General features: G+C 37.4%; 1 protein-coding gene across 5 annotated transcripts in view; it reads left to right on the top strand.

Moving 5' to 3' along the window:
- Positions 1 to 18668, top strand: part of WDFY3 (WD repeat and FYVE domain containing 3) — a 280291-nt gene that overhangs the window by 116224 nt on the left and 145399 nt on the right. For all 5 annotated transcript variants that reach the window (XM_055434540.2, XM_055434541.2, XM_055434539.2 and 2 more), the window contains 5 exons: positions 4684 to 4793; positions 8499 to 8660; positions 12826 to 13018; positions 14285 to 14471; positions 16846 to 17012. In XM_055434540.2, the coding sequence (XP_055290515.2) occupies positions 4684 to 4793; positions 8499 to 8660; positions 12826 to 13018; positions 14285 to 14471; positions 16846 to 17012 (819 nt within the window). The remainder of the gene's footprint in view (positions 1 to 4683; positions 4794 to 8498; positions 8661 to 12825; positions 13019 to 14284; positions 14472 to 16845; positions 17013 to 18668) is intronic.

Here is an 18668-nt window from a genome sequence, read left to right as displayed (position 1 = left end):
CTAATATTAATATGTTCTTTCATTAACTCTTATAATCTTAAGTCAGCATTTAAATTTGCATTTGTTTAGAGAAATTCATAGTTCATAATAGTAGCAGTTATTAGTCACTCAGTTGTGTTCAGCTCTGTGACCCCATGGACCGTAGCCCTCCAGGCTCCTCTGTCCATGGGATTCTCCAGGCAAGAATACTGGAGTGGGTTGCCATTCCCTTTCCAGGGGATCGTCCCGACCTGGAGATCGAACCCAGGACTCCTGCACTGCAGGCAGATTCATTACCATCTGAGCTACAGGAAAGCCCTATAGTTTGTAATACAGTATTTCTATGACTAGGAGTGTTTTGCTTTCAGAATTTTAAGAAATTCTGTGGTTTACAGAGGTTTAATTTAAAATTGCTTTCTAGTCTACATAGTTATTTTAAAGAGAACACTAAATATTACATACTTTTACAGTGAGCTTCTTGACTCATTTAAAATAAAAACTGAGAGAGCCCATTAAGTTGTTTTGAATAGCAGTATACTGAAATTCTGCAGTTCATGGGGTTGCAGAGAGTCGGACATGACTTAGTGGCTGAACAACAAATAACTGAAATTACTCAGTGAGAGTAAATTAGCTCTTCTGAATACGTTTGTTGTGTAATGACAGTTTATTTGTCAGTGAGAGTCTCCAGTCTCACCCTATCATTCAGCCACAGCTACTATCCAGACCCCTTTGCGCTCAGTTGCTACTCAGTCGTGTCCACCTCTTTGTGGCCCCATGGTCTGTAGCCCACCAGGCTCCTCTGTCCGTGGAATTCTCCAGGCAAGAACACTGGAGTGGGTTGCCATTTCCTCCTCCAGGGGATCTTCCCAACCCAGGGATCGAACCCACGTCTGCAGTGTTTGCTGCATTTGCAGGTGGACCCTTTACCATTGAGCCACCTAGGAAGTCCCCAGACCTTTTTGTACACTCCTGTAGTTCAAAACCAGATAACACCAATATACGCTATTGCTGATGTAACTCACCTTCACCACCTTTTTCTCAAAAAGAGCAGTTATTATTAAAGTGGTAAAATTGTTAAATGGATGCCATTAATAATTGTACTGCCTCGATCCTCTTCAAGATTTATTTTCCTATTTAGTATCTCATTCAGTCAATTCAGCAATCTACTGAATTGTTGTAATCTTTCATAACATTTTTGTATATACATTGTCTTTTTGTATCTTGAGGAATGTCTTAATGTTCATTGTCAATGAAAATGAAGGAAACCACACACACACTTATAAATGCCAATAATCAGATATATGGAACTGTTTCAAACCAAGAAACATTTTTGGTATTTTGTATATCAAAATAAGCATTGGCATTCATTGTTGGTAATTGGCAGCTTACTGAAGTGCAGTGAAAATACATTTGTCCAATCTTCTTTTATTGTTAATAGTGTTAAGTAATATAAGTGGAATCCAGAGTCACTCAAAATGTGTCTTGTCTGTAGGTTTCTAGATTCTGTACCAGGAAGATAACTTCCTTTTTTAATGTAGGTTTAGTTCTTCAAAATCTTTTCTCTCTCTGTGAAAGACATAGGTAGTGTTGACAAGTTGGTTTGCTAATCACTGTGTTCTTTTTTTTTTTAATGAACTAGAAATCTGTTACATTGGTTTAACTGTGAAATAATCAATTTGAACACTGCAAGTATTTTTTTTTTAAGATATTGAGTTATGAAATAGAATTGCACAATTTAAAACCAAAGTTGCCGAGTTTTGAAGAAGCCTAGGAAATGAAAGCATAGCATGCCAGCTTTTGATTGAGAATTTTAGCCAACTTGGAAGGAGCTGTCTTACTTACATGAGCATTTAATTCCTATCAAGGAAAGACTCCTCCTGTTATATGTAATAGCAGATGCCTGGGTCCACTGTAGGCTTGCAGGAAAAATTTGCATGTTAGTTTTTACCAATGACCTTAAACCCTGATAGCTCAGTTGGTAAAGAATCCACTTGGAATGCAGGAGACGCTGGTTCAATTCCTGGGTCAGGAAGATACACTGGAGAAGGGATAGGCTACCCACTCCAATATTCTTGGGCTTCCATTGTGGCTCAGCTGGTAAAGAATGCACCTGCAATGCGGGAGACCTGGATTCAATCCCTGGGTTGGGAAGATCCCCTGGAGAAGGGAAAAGCTACCCACTCTAGTATTCTGGCCTAGAGAATTCCATGGACTGTATATTCCATGGGCTTGCAAAGAGTCGGACACAACTGAGTGATCTTTACTTTGAATCATGATTGGTTAAATGATTTCTCAGTGGTATTCTTTTGTTTTTCTTCTTTCTCTATTTAATCAGCTTTGAACGCTGCTTTTTATGTATTACTCCCCCTTCAAATCCAAATTATCCAAACCTCCTAGTGTTCATGAGAAGTTGGATTCCATGTGTCCTTCTTTGATCTTCCTGGGTTGTTTATTCACTCATTTAACAGATGTTTATTGAGCTTCTACTTAGTGTCAATAATGCGCTCCATACAGGGCATCAGGCTCTAAACAGTGCAACCAAGGGTCGACTCCCTTTTCTAGAGAGGGGCAAGAGACTAAATCAGTGAGCATGAATACAGTAACTTCAGCACTTATGAGATACTGAATATCAGAAGTAAGCCAGGCTTCAGTTGACTTCTCTTTTCCAATAAAATTTTTTTATCACTGTCTTTATCTTTTACAAGCTAGACAGCCTGGATTTGAATATAAGTTCTGTCCCTGACTAGACAAATTACTTATCCTCTCCGTTTCTCAATTTATGTTGCCATAAGGGGTAGCTCAGTCGTTAAAGAATCTTCCTGCAATGCAGGTGACACAGGTTCGATCCTGGGTTGGGAAGATCCCCTGCAGAAGGGAATGGCTACCCACTCCAGTATTCTTGCCTGGAGAATCCCATGAACAGAGGAGCCTGACAGGTTCCCAGTCCATGGGGTCGCAAGAGTCAGACATGACTTAGCGACTAAACAACCGCCTCCACCAAGGGGTATAAGAATATAAAGTAACTTATTGGGTTCTTGTAAAGATGAAATGAATTAAATCTACAAGTATTTAAAACAGTCCTTCTTAAACAGTTAAGAGTCAGTACAAATAAGTAGCTAAAAAAATTTTCCCTTTAAAATGTTCTTTCAAATGGGAGTATATAAAGATGAAATATGCTGAGTGCAGTTTTATACATAAGTCTCATATTATTCCATTATTGAATAAAACTCTTTTATCTTGATTGTCTTAAATGGAAGAAAACAATACCTCTAAAGTAATCTGTGAGTGAGTGAAGTCGCTCAGTTGTGTCTGACTTTTTGCTACCCCATGGACTATATAGCCTATCAGGCTCGTCCATTGATGGGATTTTCCAGGCAGGAATACTGGAGTGTTTTGCCATTTCCTTCTCCAGGGATCTTCCCGACCCAGGGATCAAACCCAGGTCTCCCACACTGTAGGCAGATGCTTTACCATCTGAGCCACCAGGGAAGTCCTAATCTAAATTCTGTTTATTCTGCATCCTACATCTTTATGACGTATGTTAAGTATACATTGGTAACTTAGCAATGGCTTAGAGTGAACAGATTGGACTTGTTTTCTGACTTTAATTCATCTCGTATATCAGTATGAAAATTAATGAACTTTATCCTGATAAAATTAAATGTGTGGTTTGGGGTTTATCCATTTTCCCTTATCCTTAAAAATATAATCAGCTAAATTGACTTTCAGAGATTCTCCCAACACTACAGTTCTATGAATGACTCCCTCATTGTTTCCATCTTCCTAATGTCAGCTCGGAGAAGGCAATGGCAAGCCACTCCAGTACTATTGCCTAGAAAATCCCATGGATGGAGGAGCCTGGTAGGCTGCAGTCCGTGGGGTCGCTAAGGGTCGGACACGACTGAGCGACTTCACTTTCACTTTTCACTTTCCACTTTCACACATTGGAGAAGGAAATGGCAACCCACTCCAGTGTTCTTGCCTGGAGAATCCCAGGGACGGGGGAGCCTGGTGGGCTTCCATCTATGGGGTCACACAGAGTCGGACACGACTGAAGTGACTTAGCAGCAGCAGCAGCAGCAATGTCAGCTGCTCAGGTCACCCCTTGTTTGTCTCACTGAGCCAACCTCCTAATTGTTTCCCCCATCAATCTCTTTGCCCTTCTAGTTTGTCACACATCACTCTAGATTAATCATTTTAAAATAATCCTTTCATCATCTACTTCGTTAAAGAAACTACATTCGCTCCCTCTTTCCAAAGAGTCGAGTGCAGACAGCCCCTTAGCTTACCTTCCTTCATAAATAGGCACTTTCTATCACTACTATTAATTTTAGACAATATTCTCAGCATATGCTCTTCTAGAATGTGAACGAACCCTATGTTATTACAATTATTTATCTTGATCATTCCTCTGGTCACTCTTTGGTTTTAAAGCAGTATACCTAATCTCTGCTTCTCTCCCTTCTTCTGTTTTCCAGACAGACATGTACTTGTTTTCCAGGCAAATTTAACTCAAATTTCCCTTCTCCCATGACTTTTTTTGACTAATTTGTAACATACTTTTTCTTAAAATGTATCAGTTGACTTTTATTTTTCTATACTAATATGATGATATCTGCATATACCAATAAAACATTGCTCTCTTTAACATATCTTACATGTGATTTATCTCCGAGACCTAATGATTTTTCTTTGGTTTTATAGAGGCTGCAAGTCGGGCCATAGTCCAGTTCTTGGAAATTAATCAGAGTGAAGAAGCCAGTAGAGGTTGGATGCTTCTGACAACAATTAATTTGTTAGCATCCTCTGGTCAGGTGAGATCTTGCTTTTCATGTTTGAAGCATCTCTCTTTATCCTCTTGGGATTTTGTCAAATTAAATTTATCATCATATCTAAGTAAGATTTTATGATAATCATTGTATTCTCCTCCTTCACCTTGCACATTTTTCTGTGCTTCTCACAAGATCTCTGTAAGGAAGTTAACATTTCCATTTTACACATGAGGAAATGCTTACCTTAGAACAGTGTTTTCTGTCTTTGTCATTAGAGTGTGTGGTCCCATTTGTACAGCACACTGGGCAAAGAGGTGAACTCCCTGCAGCTGGATGGAAGGAGCCCAGGAACTCTGGCTCCCCAGACCCGGCCCAGAGTTTCTGTAACCCACGTTAGGGAAACTTTGGCTCAGAAGAGTCATCTGAGATTCATCCAAGGTCACTTAGCTGTTTTCAGAATAATATGTATTACCTTCCCACTTGATTTATTCCAGAGTTGGCTTTTTTTCCCCTTTAAATCAACTTTAAGCATTTGTCATGATACATATGGCACGTAGTCATTTATGTGCTGATTTGGGACCTGTGATATTTGGGGGATGAAGGAAGTTTATTCAACCTTCTAAACTCTGGAGTAGAATTACCTATCAAAGTTCATACCAATCTTGAGAACGACTTTTGTCTAAATTACAGTGGGCTTTCAAATACCTCATGGATCACAAAAGTAAGTGTGACATCGATCAGACTACCATGACAGGCCATGGGAGAAACAGTGCACGTTTCTTGGTAACGATGTCCTGAAACCAATTACTAGCCCAATGGAATAATTACCAGCCCACTTGAATGTTTTTCTTTTGGAATACCCTGTTTCCTTCTTTGTTTGCTGGATTTTTGTTTTGTTTTTTGTTTATTTTATGTTAGAGTACAGTTGGTTTATAATATTGTGTTATGATTTGTTTTTTAAAGCAGAAAAGGAATAAGGCTCAATTTGTCCTGATTTACCTAAGGCTATCCGAGTTTTACCTTAGTTTAGCATAGAAGGCCCATATCCCAGGATATCTCAGTTCTGCGCAAGGGGAGATGTTTATTCCCCCTGAGTACTAATTAATCTTTCATATGGTCCTGAAGTAAGTAGACCGTTGTTTTCATGTATCTGTGGCCATATTAGATGGCTATCAAAATACCAATTCTGCTTGCTATTGATGATAGCTAGCTATACGTGACTCTACATTGCTGTACCAAAATGTGGTTGGGCTAAGCATAACATGTAAAATAATAGTGTTTAATTGGGATATATGTAAGTTTTATTCATATTTTCTGTAGATGTTCCGTTTTTCTTTCTCAATTGTGAGCATGGACTGTGCTCTACCGTAACACCTAGAACATGGTAGAAAGTCAGTAAATGTGTATTAACTTACACGTGCACACGTGAACAGACCAATTTATAAGCATAAGAAAAGAATCAGAAGAAAAGAATCACCTAAGAAAAATTTTACAAGTGTTGCCAGTTACCAGTTTGGATATCCAGTTGTACTTTCAATCTGTGTTGTCATAAGATGAAAAGTGATGTCATTTTACTTGATACAAAGGGACAGCCAGTAATAATCTCACTGACAAAAGAGACATTTTGAAGGAAAATTCAGTGTTGCATTTTGAGCTGACATTTTGGTTTGCATCCCGTTTTCTGTTAGCAGCAGTAAGTTACAGAGACGACTAAAACATGGTCCTGAGTCAACAGGTAGATGGCAGAGATGAAGTGGATGAAGCTAGTACCGTGAAATGCAACAAGGGGCTGTATGTAGTCGTGTGAAAAGGGAACTGTGGGAGTTGTGAGTTCTGCAGGGGAAAGTGGAGGGAAGACGAGGACTTCAGTTTCAGGCATGAACAGACGTTTAAGCTGAGGGTCAGATGGAGACATGGGGTGTCTGGAAACAATAAAAGATAGGTAAGAACAGCAGAGGACTTTGGAGTGTTGGAGGAGGGAAGTGATGGTGGACGCATCGAAAGGGGCCAGCCAGATTGTGGCCAGGATTGTTCCTTAGGCGCGCTCCTCCCCTCAGCCGGCTACTGCGGGAGCTCTGGCCCCATCTATCTTGTGGGGTTTTCTGTACTAGTTTCCAAGTACTCTTGCTTTCCTGCTCTTTAATCTATAATCTGTACTACCAGCAGCTGATTTTCTGAAATCTGGTTTTATTACTCCTTTGTTTGGAACACTTCACTAGGTTTCCGGTGCCCACCTGCAGGGGGCAATGAGCATATACCCACTTGGGGACTGCTTAATGAGCTCCCTAACCCAGGGCAGGATATGTAAGTAATGAGCCTTCCTTGTAAATGAAGGCTCATACCGTAATAAAATCTATCTTGTAAGGTTGACTTGAAAAACAGATGAGAGCATGTATTTAAAGTGCTTAGCCTTAAGCCTGTTATATAATAAACACACATTAAAGAGTAGACATTATTGTGGTTTTTCAGGAGTCAGCAGTTTTGGACTCCGGTTCCTGAAACATATTGTGCAAAATGGCCTTACCTTCTGTGTATCTTCCAGGTGACCTTTCCCCTCTTGTTTTAATTCCTGTCCTTCATGCCACTCTTGGCAGTGTTGATTATTCCCTTATTTTATTAGCCTGAATATACTACCATTGTTACACTCAAGAGAGTAAATCATAGTTATTGATGAACTTGTTTCTGCTGGTAGACTACAGCCTTGTGAAAGGCAGGCTTCCTTCATCATTTCACACCAAGTTCCCAAAAGACTGACTGACAAATGCTATGCGTTCAGGAAATGTTTAATAAAAAAGTTAATAGACTAATCAACACATGATGCTAGCCTGTTGTTCTCCAACATGGAAAAACTTACTTCAGATTGTACCATGGAAAGATTTTGATAATTTTTATAGCATGCTTCTTTTTCCCCCCATACTTCTTAACAATACTGAAATGTTCACCATAAGGTCTAAAATTTCTTCCTCTAGCAATCTTTGAAAGTAATGCACAAATTTCCTGTGTCAGTGATGGATATATCCTTCAAGTGCCCTTCCAACCTAAGAATCTGCAATGAGAATAAAATAAAAGTAATAGTAAAGGAACTAATACATGGTTTAGTACATTAATGTGTCTTTGCATTTGTTACATAAACCTCATATTAAGCCTAAGCAATATATACCATTATATAGATTTTATAGGAGAGAAAGATGAGGCCTAACAAAATTAGTTTGCCCAAGTTTATGTTTAAGTTTCTTTTTTCTAAATCTTGGAGCTTATGTTCTCTGGAACATGCTGCCTCTTAATAGTCAACTTAATAGATACCTTAGTCGGTAACAAAGTTCTCAATATTTGATTTAAAGTAAATTTGTCCAGATAGGAAATGAGTATTTGTCATTCATGGAATCTTTTAAATATTTTTTCAGGCATTTGAAAAGGTATTTTGAAGTATAATTTTCTGGCTTAAAATTTGTGAGCTTATTTAGCTGTACCAAGTACAGTTTTTGGCTTCCCTGGTAGCTCAGATGGTAAAGAATCCGCCTGCAATGCGGGAGAACAGGTTTCAATCCCTGGGTTGGGAAGATTCCCTGGAGAAAGGAATGGCAACCCACTCCAGAATTCTGGCCTGGAGAATTCCATGGACAGAGGAGCCTGGCGGGCTACAGTCCATGGGGTCGCAAAGAGTCAGACACAACTGAGTGCCTTTCGCTTTCATAGTACAGTTATGTCTCTCTGTTCACTCACTTTATTTATCCATTTGTTTTCCAGAAAACCGTGGACTGCATGACAACAATGTCAGTGCCTTCCACCCTGGTTAAATGTTTATATCTGTTTTTTGACCTTCCACATGTGCCTGAGGCAGTTGGAGGTGCACAGAATGAGCTACCTCTAGCAGAACGTCGGGGACTACTCCAGAAAGTTTTTGTACAGGTATGAAAGGTGCTGTGTGTCTGTTCATCTAGACCACCTTATTTCAGATGTAACAGGTACACTCCTTAAGTAGATCTTCTGCCTGTCCCATTTTCTATAGTGTTTCTTGCTATTTATTATAAAATGACTTTATTTCACCTAACTGGCATATTTCTTGAATCTGCCCATTTCTTTTGAGGAATATTTGGGCAAGGGATTCACAGGTTTGTTATTCTGAACAGATTCTATCATTAAGATGACCTTTCATATCGTAAAAACATCTCTAAAATAAAGAACACTTTTATTAACAATGCTATTAATTTGGGGGTAATATTTCTTCTCGTGTCAAGAAATTCTGTCTTGTTGCTGTCTAAATATAGGAATTCCTTAGCCAGTAAGTATTTAACTTAGAAAAGACAGTTTATTTTAGTGGCTGCTGCCACCCTTTCTGCTCCCTGTCTGTGAACCTTCTTTCCCACTGTGGTCACTCTTCTTTTAATAATTGCATTTGCAGAGTAAGTGAACCTTTGTTAGCTAGTCTGGAAATATTGTCATCATTTGATATCCATTCTTGGGAGAAAAATTTCAAAACAAACTATAAACATTTACAGTATAATCTATCCATGGGAAATATGGCATTTAAAAATATACTTTTGACATAAAAAGATAAATGCTGCATGATTTTATTTATAAGTTAAGAGGTCAGACTTTTAAAAGTAGAGTGTTGGTTGCCTGGGGCTGGGAGGTGAGAGAAAAGAGAGTTGTTTTCCAGGGGATCCAGAGGTCAGTTCTGCGGGAGGAAAATGTCCTACAGATGTTTTGCATGATAGTGTGCATGTAGTTAACACTGTGTCCATAAAAATGATTAAGAGGGTTAAATTGTTAATATGTTTTTATGCCTCAATTTAGAAGACTCACACCTGCTTGAGTCCCATTTTATGAAATAAGATGCCAGTTTCTCATCTCTAAAATGAAAATAATACCTAGCTAAAGGATTTGGGGGAAGAGTCAATGAAATAATACCGAAAGCTGTGCTTCTCTGCTTTAGACATAGCAGACCTAAAATGCAAACATTTATTTTTCTGATAAGTAAGTTTGATTTCTGCTGTTGCTTCCACCACTTTCAGCATTGATGAGAGCAGGAAGAGAGGACAGGGAGGACACTGTATCTGCATCAGGTGCAGCCGAGCAGGGCACAGGTGATGCTGGCCCCTGTGTTACTGGAGTTGTTGCTGCAAGAATGACTCGACTTCGCTGAGGTCTGTGTGTGCTGAGTTGCTTCAGTGTGTTTGACTCTTTGCAGCCCCATGGTCGGTAGTCCGCCAGGCTCCTTGTCATGGGATTTTCCAGGCAGGAATACTGGAGTGGGTTACCATGCCCTCCTCCAGGGGATCTGCCCAACCCAGGGATCAAACTCAGGTCTCTTATGTCTTCTGCTTTGGCAGGTGGAGTCTTTTACCACTAGGTTTCCTAAGTGACTCAGCTGTGAAGAATACACATGCCAATTGCAAGAGACAAGGGTTCGATCTCTCGGTAGGGGAGATTCCCTGGAGAAGGACATGGCTGCCTGCTCCAGTATCCTTGCCTGGAAAACCCAGTGGGGAAAGGGGCCCTGTGGTGTATATTCCACGAGATCGCAAAGAGTCAGACTCATCTGTGCGACTGAGCCCCACACAGCAGTGAAGATGGGGGAGAGGGAGGGTAAGACAGAAATGAAAAGACAGGATTATCAATAAAATGCTAATTCAATGAATATTTATTGAACACTTGATGTATTAAATACTTCTGTGCTAGCGGTTAACATCCCTATCTTGTGATCATTTGCAAGACCTTCCGTGACTTCAGAGCTTTTGTTTTCCTCCAAAATAATAGTGTGAGGGAATGGCAGAAATGGGATTAGAACTCAGATTTATCTAACCCTCTCAACTAGAATGGAAGAGAATGGCAATGGGAAGAAGTAAAAGAGTAAACCACATAGGAATGAAAGCTGTTTTAAGACATGGCTGATGAAGAGAGTGGGTTAGTCTGCTGATCAGACTAGAGCCCTATTTCAGAAAAGTCCCTCTGAAGAAGTAACACCTTAGACAATAAATGGAAGCTGGTAACTAAGTAGCAAAGATTTCTTCTTAAACTTAATTTTTTTCTATATCTGAAAGCAGTGGGTGCTGACTTTGAACTGAATGTAGGACTCAGTTTAGCATATTGGAATCATTGGGTGTTAAAGGAATATTAAAGGCCAAACGGAATGCAATAGAGAATTTAAGTGGCACGCTTCATTTACACTTACGGAAACTTATCGTCATGACTGTTCCACTCCTGGTGCCCGGCAGTGATCAGAACCCTGCTCTCCTACCGTCTAGTCCAGGGTTCCTGCAGTGCATCAACTTAGCTTTTTTCATTTGTTATCACGGTCCAAACATCATTTTCATCATTTTGTCTAAAAAACCCAACGGATACAAACTTATTAAATGTTTTCAGAATGCATAGTGTTTATTATAGATAAAATCCCTATGTTTATATTTTGTGACAGATGGTTTCCTGGGCCCTTAGCAGTTGGTAGTGCTTCATGTAGGTTTTTTTCTGTTTGCTTTGTATTTGCATTGGTGTGGCCAATTACTGCTCTGCCACACTTGGCTGGACATTGTAACAGAATCCCTACAAATAGGGGCTGAAGAGGAATGAGTAGATTCCTCAGTTTTCTCCTGCGTAAAATGAGAAGGTTATTAATACTAGATTATTTGTAAGAATTCTTTTGACTTGGAAGATTAAGAATTAGTTATCTTAAGGGTCAACAGCAAGGAATTAAATCCAACTTATTTTTGAGCACAAGGATTTGACTTGGAAAAAAAGATTTTATTTTCAGGTTTGTTTTATGTTACAAATTAGAGAAATGACATCTGTCCCTCTAATCACATATGGGCATGTGAAAACCAGTGAAAAGTATAATCAACGATAGACTCTTATGGGTGTGTATATATATATATATATGTGAATATATATGTATTTTTTTGCTGCAGTTATCTTTATTTTCATATACCTTTTTGTTACATTTAATACATGTGGGAAGAGGTACATATATTGCTTGTATTAATAAAAATTTGGTATTCAGCAATGTCTCTAGGCATTTCTTTTGTTGGGAAGGGGGAATGACTGCACTTAATAGAGTTTATAAATATTTTGGTGTTCACTGAATTCTTAATCTTTTTTTTCCCTGATACATGTCAGCTATGAATTAGAAATTCTTGTATTTGAGTGAAATTTTGCACTGAAGGAAATAGGAAAAGGCAGACTTAGCTTTCTCAGAAGAAACATGATACTTCAAATACTTTTTCTATATAATAATTTCCCCCAGATGTTAAAATACTCCAGTTTTATTTTATTTATTTTATATATTTTTAAAAAATTTAGATGAGAAAATATAGCACAAAGAAGGAAGGTTAACTTTTTCTGCCACCAAATTGAGATTAGAAGAAGAAAGGTTTTTGGAGGGCAGAAACCATAGCTTTATTCCCCAAGTAGCAGGCCTTTAATGCCATAAATGGTTGTGCAATGTGTATTTTCCAAACCATAGGTAAGGAATAAGTTTTCATTCCAGAGTTTAAGAAGTGTTGAGTCATGCTTTAGAAGATTTTTGGCTACTAGACATAATTAATAATTCTGAATTAAGATGACTATTATTATAATGTCCCCTTCTACTTGTATAGAAGTTGGAAAAAATTGAAAATACTTTTACTTTTAAAGACATGTTTTTATTTTCTTGTCTCCCTAAAAGTGTCCTTTTTATACATTTCATCTATGGCAAACTAAGAATTAATGTTCTAAAACTGGAATGTTGACCTTGAAAGTTACTGTTGATTTATTCCATTTCAGGGTAGGGCAAAACAGTACCCCCAAAACAAAACAAAACCACCATGGTGAAGTGAAGATGGTAAACATGTAACTTAAAAATAAATAAGCTGATAAAAGTAGAGGTGGTTAACTGTCTTACCATAACATACTTGTAAATTATAGGTGTCTTTTTTAATGTTGCCTAACTTAGAGCTCTCATCATTGTGACTTTAATGATAGCACTCAACACTGACCCTGAACTTGCAGAGTTTTAAATAATCAGATCTAGTCCTTTTCTAGCCCCTGCCTTTCCCCCAATCATTCATTCATTTATGTACACATTTTCTTTGTTCTTTAGATCTTAGTGAAACTCTGCAGTTTTGTTTCTCCGGCCGAGGAGCTGGCTCAGAAAGACGATCTCCAGCTTTTATTCAGTGCAATAACCTCTTGGTGCCCTCCCTATAACCTGCCTTGGAGGAAGAGTGCGGGAGAAGTCCTTATGACCATATCCCGTCACGGTCTCAGTGTCAACGTGGTGAAGTATATTCACGGTGAATATCTCGTAAAGTATTCATTCTAGATGCTGTGAATTTTCTCCGTCTTTCTCTCCTCATATGATGGCAAATTTGTTTTTCTTGTTCAGTTCTCCAAAGATTCTATCTTAAATGAAGAACTATATTTGCCAGGAGAAAAAAATTATTTGTGAAGCATTTCAAATATAAAAAAGGCTCATGTTCCCAATAATGGATATCCAGGAGAGTTAAAATAACCTTACCTTTAAGTAAATGATAAGTTGTAATAATAATGCAAATTCCAGCTCATTGCCTCTTCTTCCTTCCTCATTTGCTGATTTTTTGAGATGCTATAGTTCAAACTCTTTCTGAAGATATTTCATAAGTAGACAGATAATCTGTCCAATGAGGCATGAATAAAATTAAGTAGATTCTTTATCAGCACTGAAAAGAAATTGTCCATTTTTTAGCTCATATGTATAAATATGTGTCAACTATCCCTTAAAATGGGTTAATAAGAGAAATAGACAGTTGTAGCATCTCAAATAGTCCACTTACGTATATATGTACACACACACAAATTGAAAAATCTTTCAAAGTAGCTTTTAGTGCATCTATTCATTTACCTAAAGTCCATCAGTCATTCAATGTTTCTTACCTCTGTTCCTGTGTTAAATCTTCTTAGTTATTGTTATATGACCCTGGATTTCTTAATACAAATAAATTTTTTAAAAGATAAGAGGCGAAAAGTCTTTGAAATGCCTCCATCCCAGAAGTCATGGGATGTAACTGTGTTTTAAACTAGTACATATATAATATAGACAAAAATTTGAGAATTTTATTTCCTGAAGTATTTCTGTATCTTAATAGTCTAGATTCACTCTAATTTGAACTTTTAACTAAATAGATTTTTCTTCTTAAACTTAGAGGAGAGTTTTAAAATTTTTCTCCATTTTTTATTATATTAATATAAAGATCAAAAATATCATTTGGCAGCAGGCAATCATCTTTTTTAGTAATAAAGCTTCTAAATATGATGTAAAAACTATTATAAATGTCAACTGATTTTCAACACTTCCTATATTACTGTTTGTTTACTACTTAGACGTAGAGCTTCCCTAGTCAATTTGAATCTTATATTTGCTTTCAGAATGTGTACCATTTATCTTACCATATTTTATAAATATACTAAAATTTAATGTTTCCTTAAATACGTTAAGAATGAAGTTTTCTTAAGCCATTGATGTAAGTTATACACACACACACACATATTTATTCAGTTCTTTATTTTCTTTGTTTTTACAGAAAAAGAATGTTTATCTACGTGTGTTCAGAATATGCAGCAGTCAGATGACCTGTCTCCCCTAGAAATTGTTGAGATGTTTGCTGGGCTTTCTTGTTTCCTCAAAGATTCCAGTGATGTTTCCCAAACTCTTCTGGATGATTTTCGGATATGGCAAGGATATAATTTCCTTTGTGATCTCTTGCTTAGGTAAAACCCCACAATATAAGAATGTATTTTAATTGTCTGCTCAGTCTTCTCATCAAAGGAAGCAAAGTAGTTTGAGGTTATAGGGAAAAAGAAATCAGCCAATCACTTATGTAAGGTATACTTTATACTCTTAGCTTTAATCACTTCTTTTTATTCCTTTTCTTTCTGTCAAGAGAGTACAAAGAGTGAATTTAGAGTTAAACTGGAAAATGTAGGTTGCACACGTGGAGTCAGTGGTTAAATGTGAAGAAGAAATCTGCTCTTCCTTAGCTGAGGGAGAAGAGTTTGGATGAACTAATTAACATCTTCCTGAAGTGTAAACTCTTTGTGCTTAATTATATTTTTGGTTTTCCTTAATGGTAATATCAATGCTTTCAAGCTATTAATACAGTTAGTAGCAAGAATAATTTTGCAGAATGAATGAGATCTGAAAATGTATATATAAAACATAGTAGTCAATGTAAAAGTGTTTTAATAGCCACCTTTTTCATCCCAGATATTGCTTGCATATACTGGAAAAACAGCTGGTTACAAGTTTATTAGGAAGAGGATATTCATGCTAGTCATTCCCAGGCCATTAATTAGTTTTAAGTTGTTTGATTTACTATAAACCACAACTGTTTTGTAAACTTTTAAGTTCTAACACCAGTGTGACCTAGCTGCTGTTACTTAATAGTAGGCAACCCCAAAAAATATAATTTTGCACATATATCCTAATTTACAAATGAAGACATGTGAAAGTTTATGAAATAGATATTTAACATTACTAATTGATGATGTCCTTTGAGAATTCAAGAGTCTTAAAAATGTTGGTAACTTGTTGCAATAATTTCATGTATGTTTATTGATCCTAAAGATACAATTCTAAGTGCAGACAAACTTTTATGTATGTTGCTGCTGCTGCTGCTGCTGCTACATTGCTTCAGTCATGTCCGACTCTGTGCGACCCCATAGATGGAAGACTACCAGTCTTCCCCGTCCCTGGGATTCTCCAGACCAGAACACTGGAGTGGGTTGCCATTTCCTTCTCCAATGCATGAAAGTGAAAAGTGAAAGTGAAGGCGCTCAGTCGTGTCCGACTCTTCGCGACCCCATGGACTGCAGCCTACCAGGCTCCTCCGTCCATGGGATTTTCCAGGCAAGAGTACTGGAGTGGGGTGCCGTTGCCTTATGTTAGTGCTCCTGAACTCTGATAGCTACTATCTGTCCCACTCTCCACATCTGTGGTTGATTCTCCATGGCCATTAAAAAGCGTATCTATGGTGAGTTGGTCTCCCTTGTGGCTCAGCTGGTAAAGAATCTGCCCGCAATGTGAGAGACCTGGGTTCGATCCCTGGGTTAGGAAGATCCCCTGGCGAAGGGAAAGGCTGCCCACTCCAGTATTCTGGCCTGGAGAATTCCATGGACTGCATAGTACTTGGGGTCTCAAAGAGTTGGACACGACTGAGTGACTTTCAGTTTGAACTTCCCTGGTGGCTCAGATGGTAAAGCATCTGCCTGCAGTGCAGGAGACCTGGATTCAATCCCTGGGTTGGGAAGATCCCCTGGAGAAGGAAAAGGCAACCCACTCCAGTACTCTTGCCTGGAAAATTCCATGGACTGAGGAGCCTGGTAAGCTACAGTCCATTGGGTCGCAAAGAGTTGGACACGACTGAGCGACTTCACTTCACTCACTTTCACTACGGTGAGTTTATACTAACATGGAGAAGCATGTGCATAACACTAATTAATGAAAAAAACAGGTTACAGCATTCTATGTATAGTATAAAAATATTATTAAAACAAAACTTTTCACATTAAGAAAAGACAAGTTTAAAGGTATAAAGTTTGTTTTAAAAAATTGTTAGACTCTCAGAACTTTATTTAAATGTACTGTAATGCCAGGATTTGAGTTAATTAATGAAATGCAGATAAAGTCTTACAAATCTTCCCCTATAATTCACTTTTTAAAATTATTAGTGGAGAAAACGTCTTAGGAAAGAAACGGTTAATAAGGTTTTTGGTTGTAAACAGTGAAACTTATAACCTTAGAGCCTTAGGGAACTTAAGAGATATTTAATCTAATCCTTTTATATTAAGACACTTTCTACCAAAGATTAGTGATTTGCCTAAAATAATACTATTAATGGCAGAACCAACATTTATCAGGTGTTCTATTGGCATAATTTTTTTCAAATACACCATCATATCTCATAATTAAATTTGTGTCTTTATAAAGATATCATGTGTTTATATAGGAAAAAATATAAGAAGAAACTTCTTCTAGTAGTCTGTACATTTATTTGTTGCATATAAAATTGAATTTTTCTTTCTGTATTAAATTTTAAAATTCAACATAAGAGAAAACATATTTGCTAAATCATACTTTTCCTAGATTGGAACAAGCAAAAGAGGCAGAATCCAAAGATGCCTTGAAAGATCTGGTTAATCTGATAACTTCCCTAACAACATATGGTGTCAATGAACTAAAACCAGCTGGTATTACCACAGGGGCACCCTTTTTATTGCCTGGATTTGCAGTACCTCAGCCTGCAGGCAAAGGTGAGTCTTCCCTCCCGCCCCTACCCCCACTCCCGTTCTGAGCCACTAAAAGAAATTAGGAAAGAATGAATGTATCCAACTGATTGCTCTTTATGTTATTTATATAAAGGTAATATGCTGCTTTTCATTAAGGTTGGTGCTTTTTATGATATAATTTCTTGAATGACAGTCTTTAGCAGATAAAATACTTGAAAATATTATGAAAATATCATAAAAACAATGAAATTTATATTTAAGTATTTCATTTTAATATTCAAACAGTTTAATAATTCAAACACGCCTCTGCTGAATGTTGGCACCCCACACATTTCCTCTTTATGTGCATGGAACTCGAGTCACTCTCTCTATGCCTATCTCTGTAAGGTGTATATAGAAAGCACAGGTGCAAACACTTGGTATTTTACTAAGGAAACCTAAGTACAGAGAAGTTACATTACATACTTTCAGGTCAGAGAATACATTTTATAGTTTAGATTTCCTATTTTTGGCTTTTCTCACCTAGTAATCTACTAAGAAAACTTATTGTATATTAATAACATATAATTGTGTAAGAGTGCAATTTTTATAGTTTGTGTAATTTTTTTAATGTGTACTAATTATTCTGAGCTTCCCTGGTGGCTCAAAGGTTAAAGCGTCTGCCTGCAATGCGGGAGAGCTGGGTTCGATCCCTGGGTTGGAAAGATCCCCTGGAGAAGAAAATGGCAACCTACTCCAGTATTCTTGCATGGAGAATCCCATGTACAGAGGAGCCTGGTGGGATACAGTCCACGGGGTCGCAAAGAGTCGGTCACGACCGAGTGACTTCACTTTCACTTTCCCATTCTGAAAGAATGTGAACCCACAGGCTTCTAATAGTTCTTTTCACATTATTGTTACATACTAAACATTCAATGCTGTGGTGATATTTGCATGTAAAATTTAGCCAGAAAATATCATATCTGGTTATTTCAATTTCACAGCACATTATCTATGTATTTTATAATGTAGAACCCAGCAGTTATAAATTCTTAAGCCTATGAGAATAAATAGATATACTAGAATACACTAAATTTAATTTACTGAAGAAAATTATATTGAAAAGTCATGACTTAAATTGAAGTTGTTGTACTAACTTCCATAAGATGTGCCCTCAGTTTATAGGTTATACAGAACTTAAATAATTAAAATCTAGGAATATTTTGCAGAGTTGTTCAATATTTTATTTAATATTAAGGAACAATATTAAATTAATGCTTCTAATTTATAGACTCGAGCTTAAATATTCCACAGTTAACTCTTTCTATGCGTTCGTCTAAACATAGCTCGTCTAAACATAGTTTGTCTGAGCTATGTAATATAATTTTTATTTTAGGTTTCATTATTTTATTTGGTTAATCAATCTGATTGTGATACTGAGATAATATTTAGTTACACAGTAGTGTAATTTTGTAATGAGAGAATTAATGCAGCTAAATTCAGTTCAGTTCAGTTCAGTCGCTTAGTCGTGTCCGACTCTCTGCGACCCCATGAATCACAGCACGCCAGGCCTCCCTGTCCATCACCAACTCATGGAGAAAGCAAGAGAGTTCCAGAAAAACATCTATTTCTGCTTCATTGACTATGCCAAAGCCTTTGACTGTGTGGATCACAATAAACTGTGGAACATTCTGAAAGAGA

This window comes from Moschus berezovskii, chromosome 5, assembly GCF_049115385.1.
Source record: "Moschus berezovskii isolate FMDL1 chromosome 5, NW_MosBer_1.0, whole genome shotgun sequence".
Taxonomy (NCBI): Eukaryota; Metazoa; Chordata; class Mammalia; order Artiodactyla; family Moschidae; genus Moschus; species Moschus berezovskii.
The sequence above is the reverse complement of the archived record's forward strand: the minus strand, read 5'-3'. Positions and strand labels throughout refer to the sequence as shown.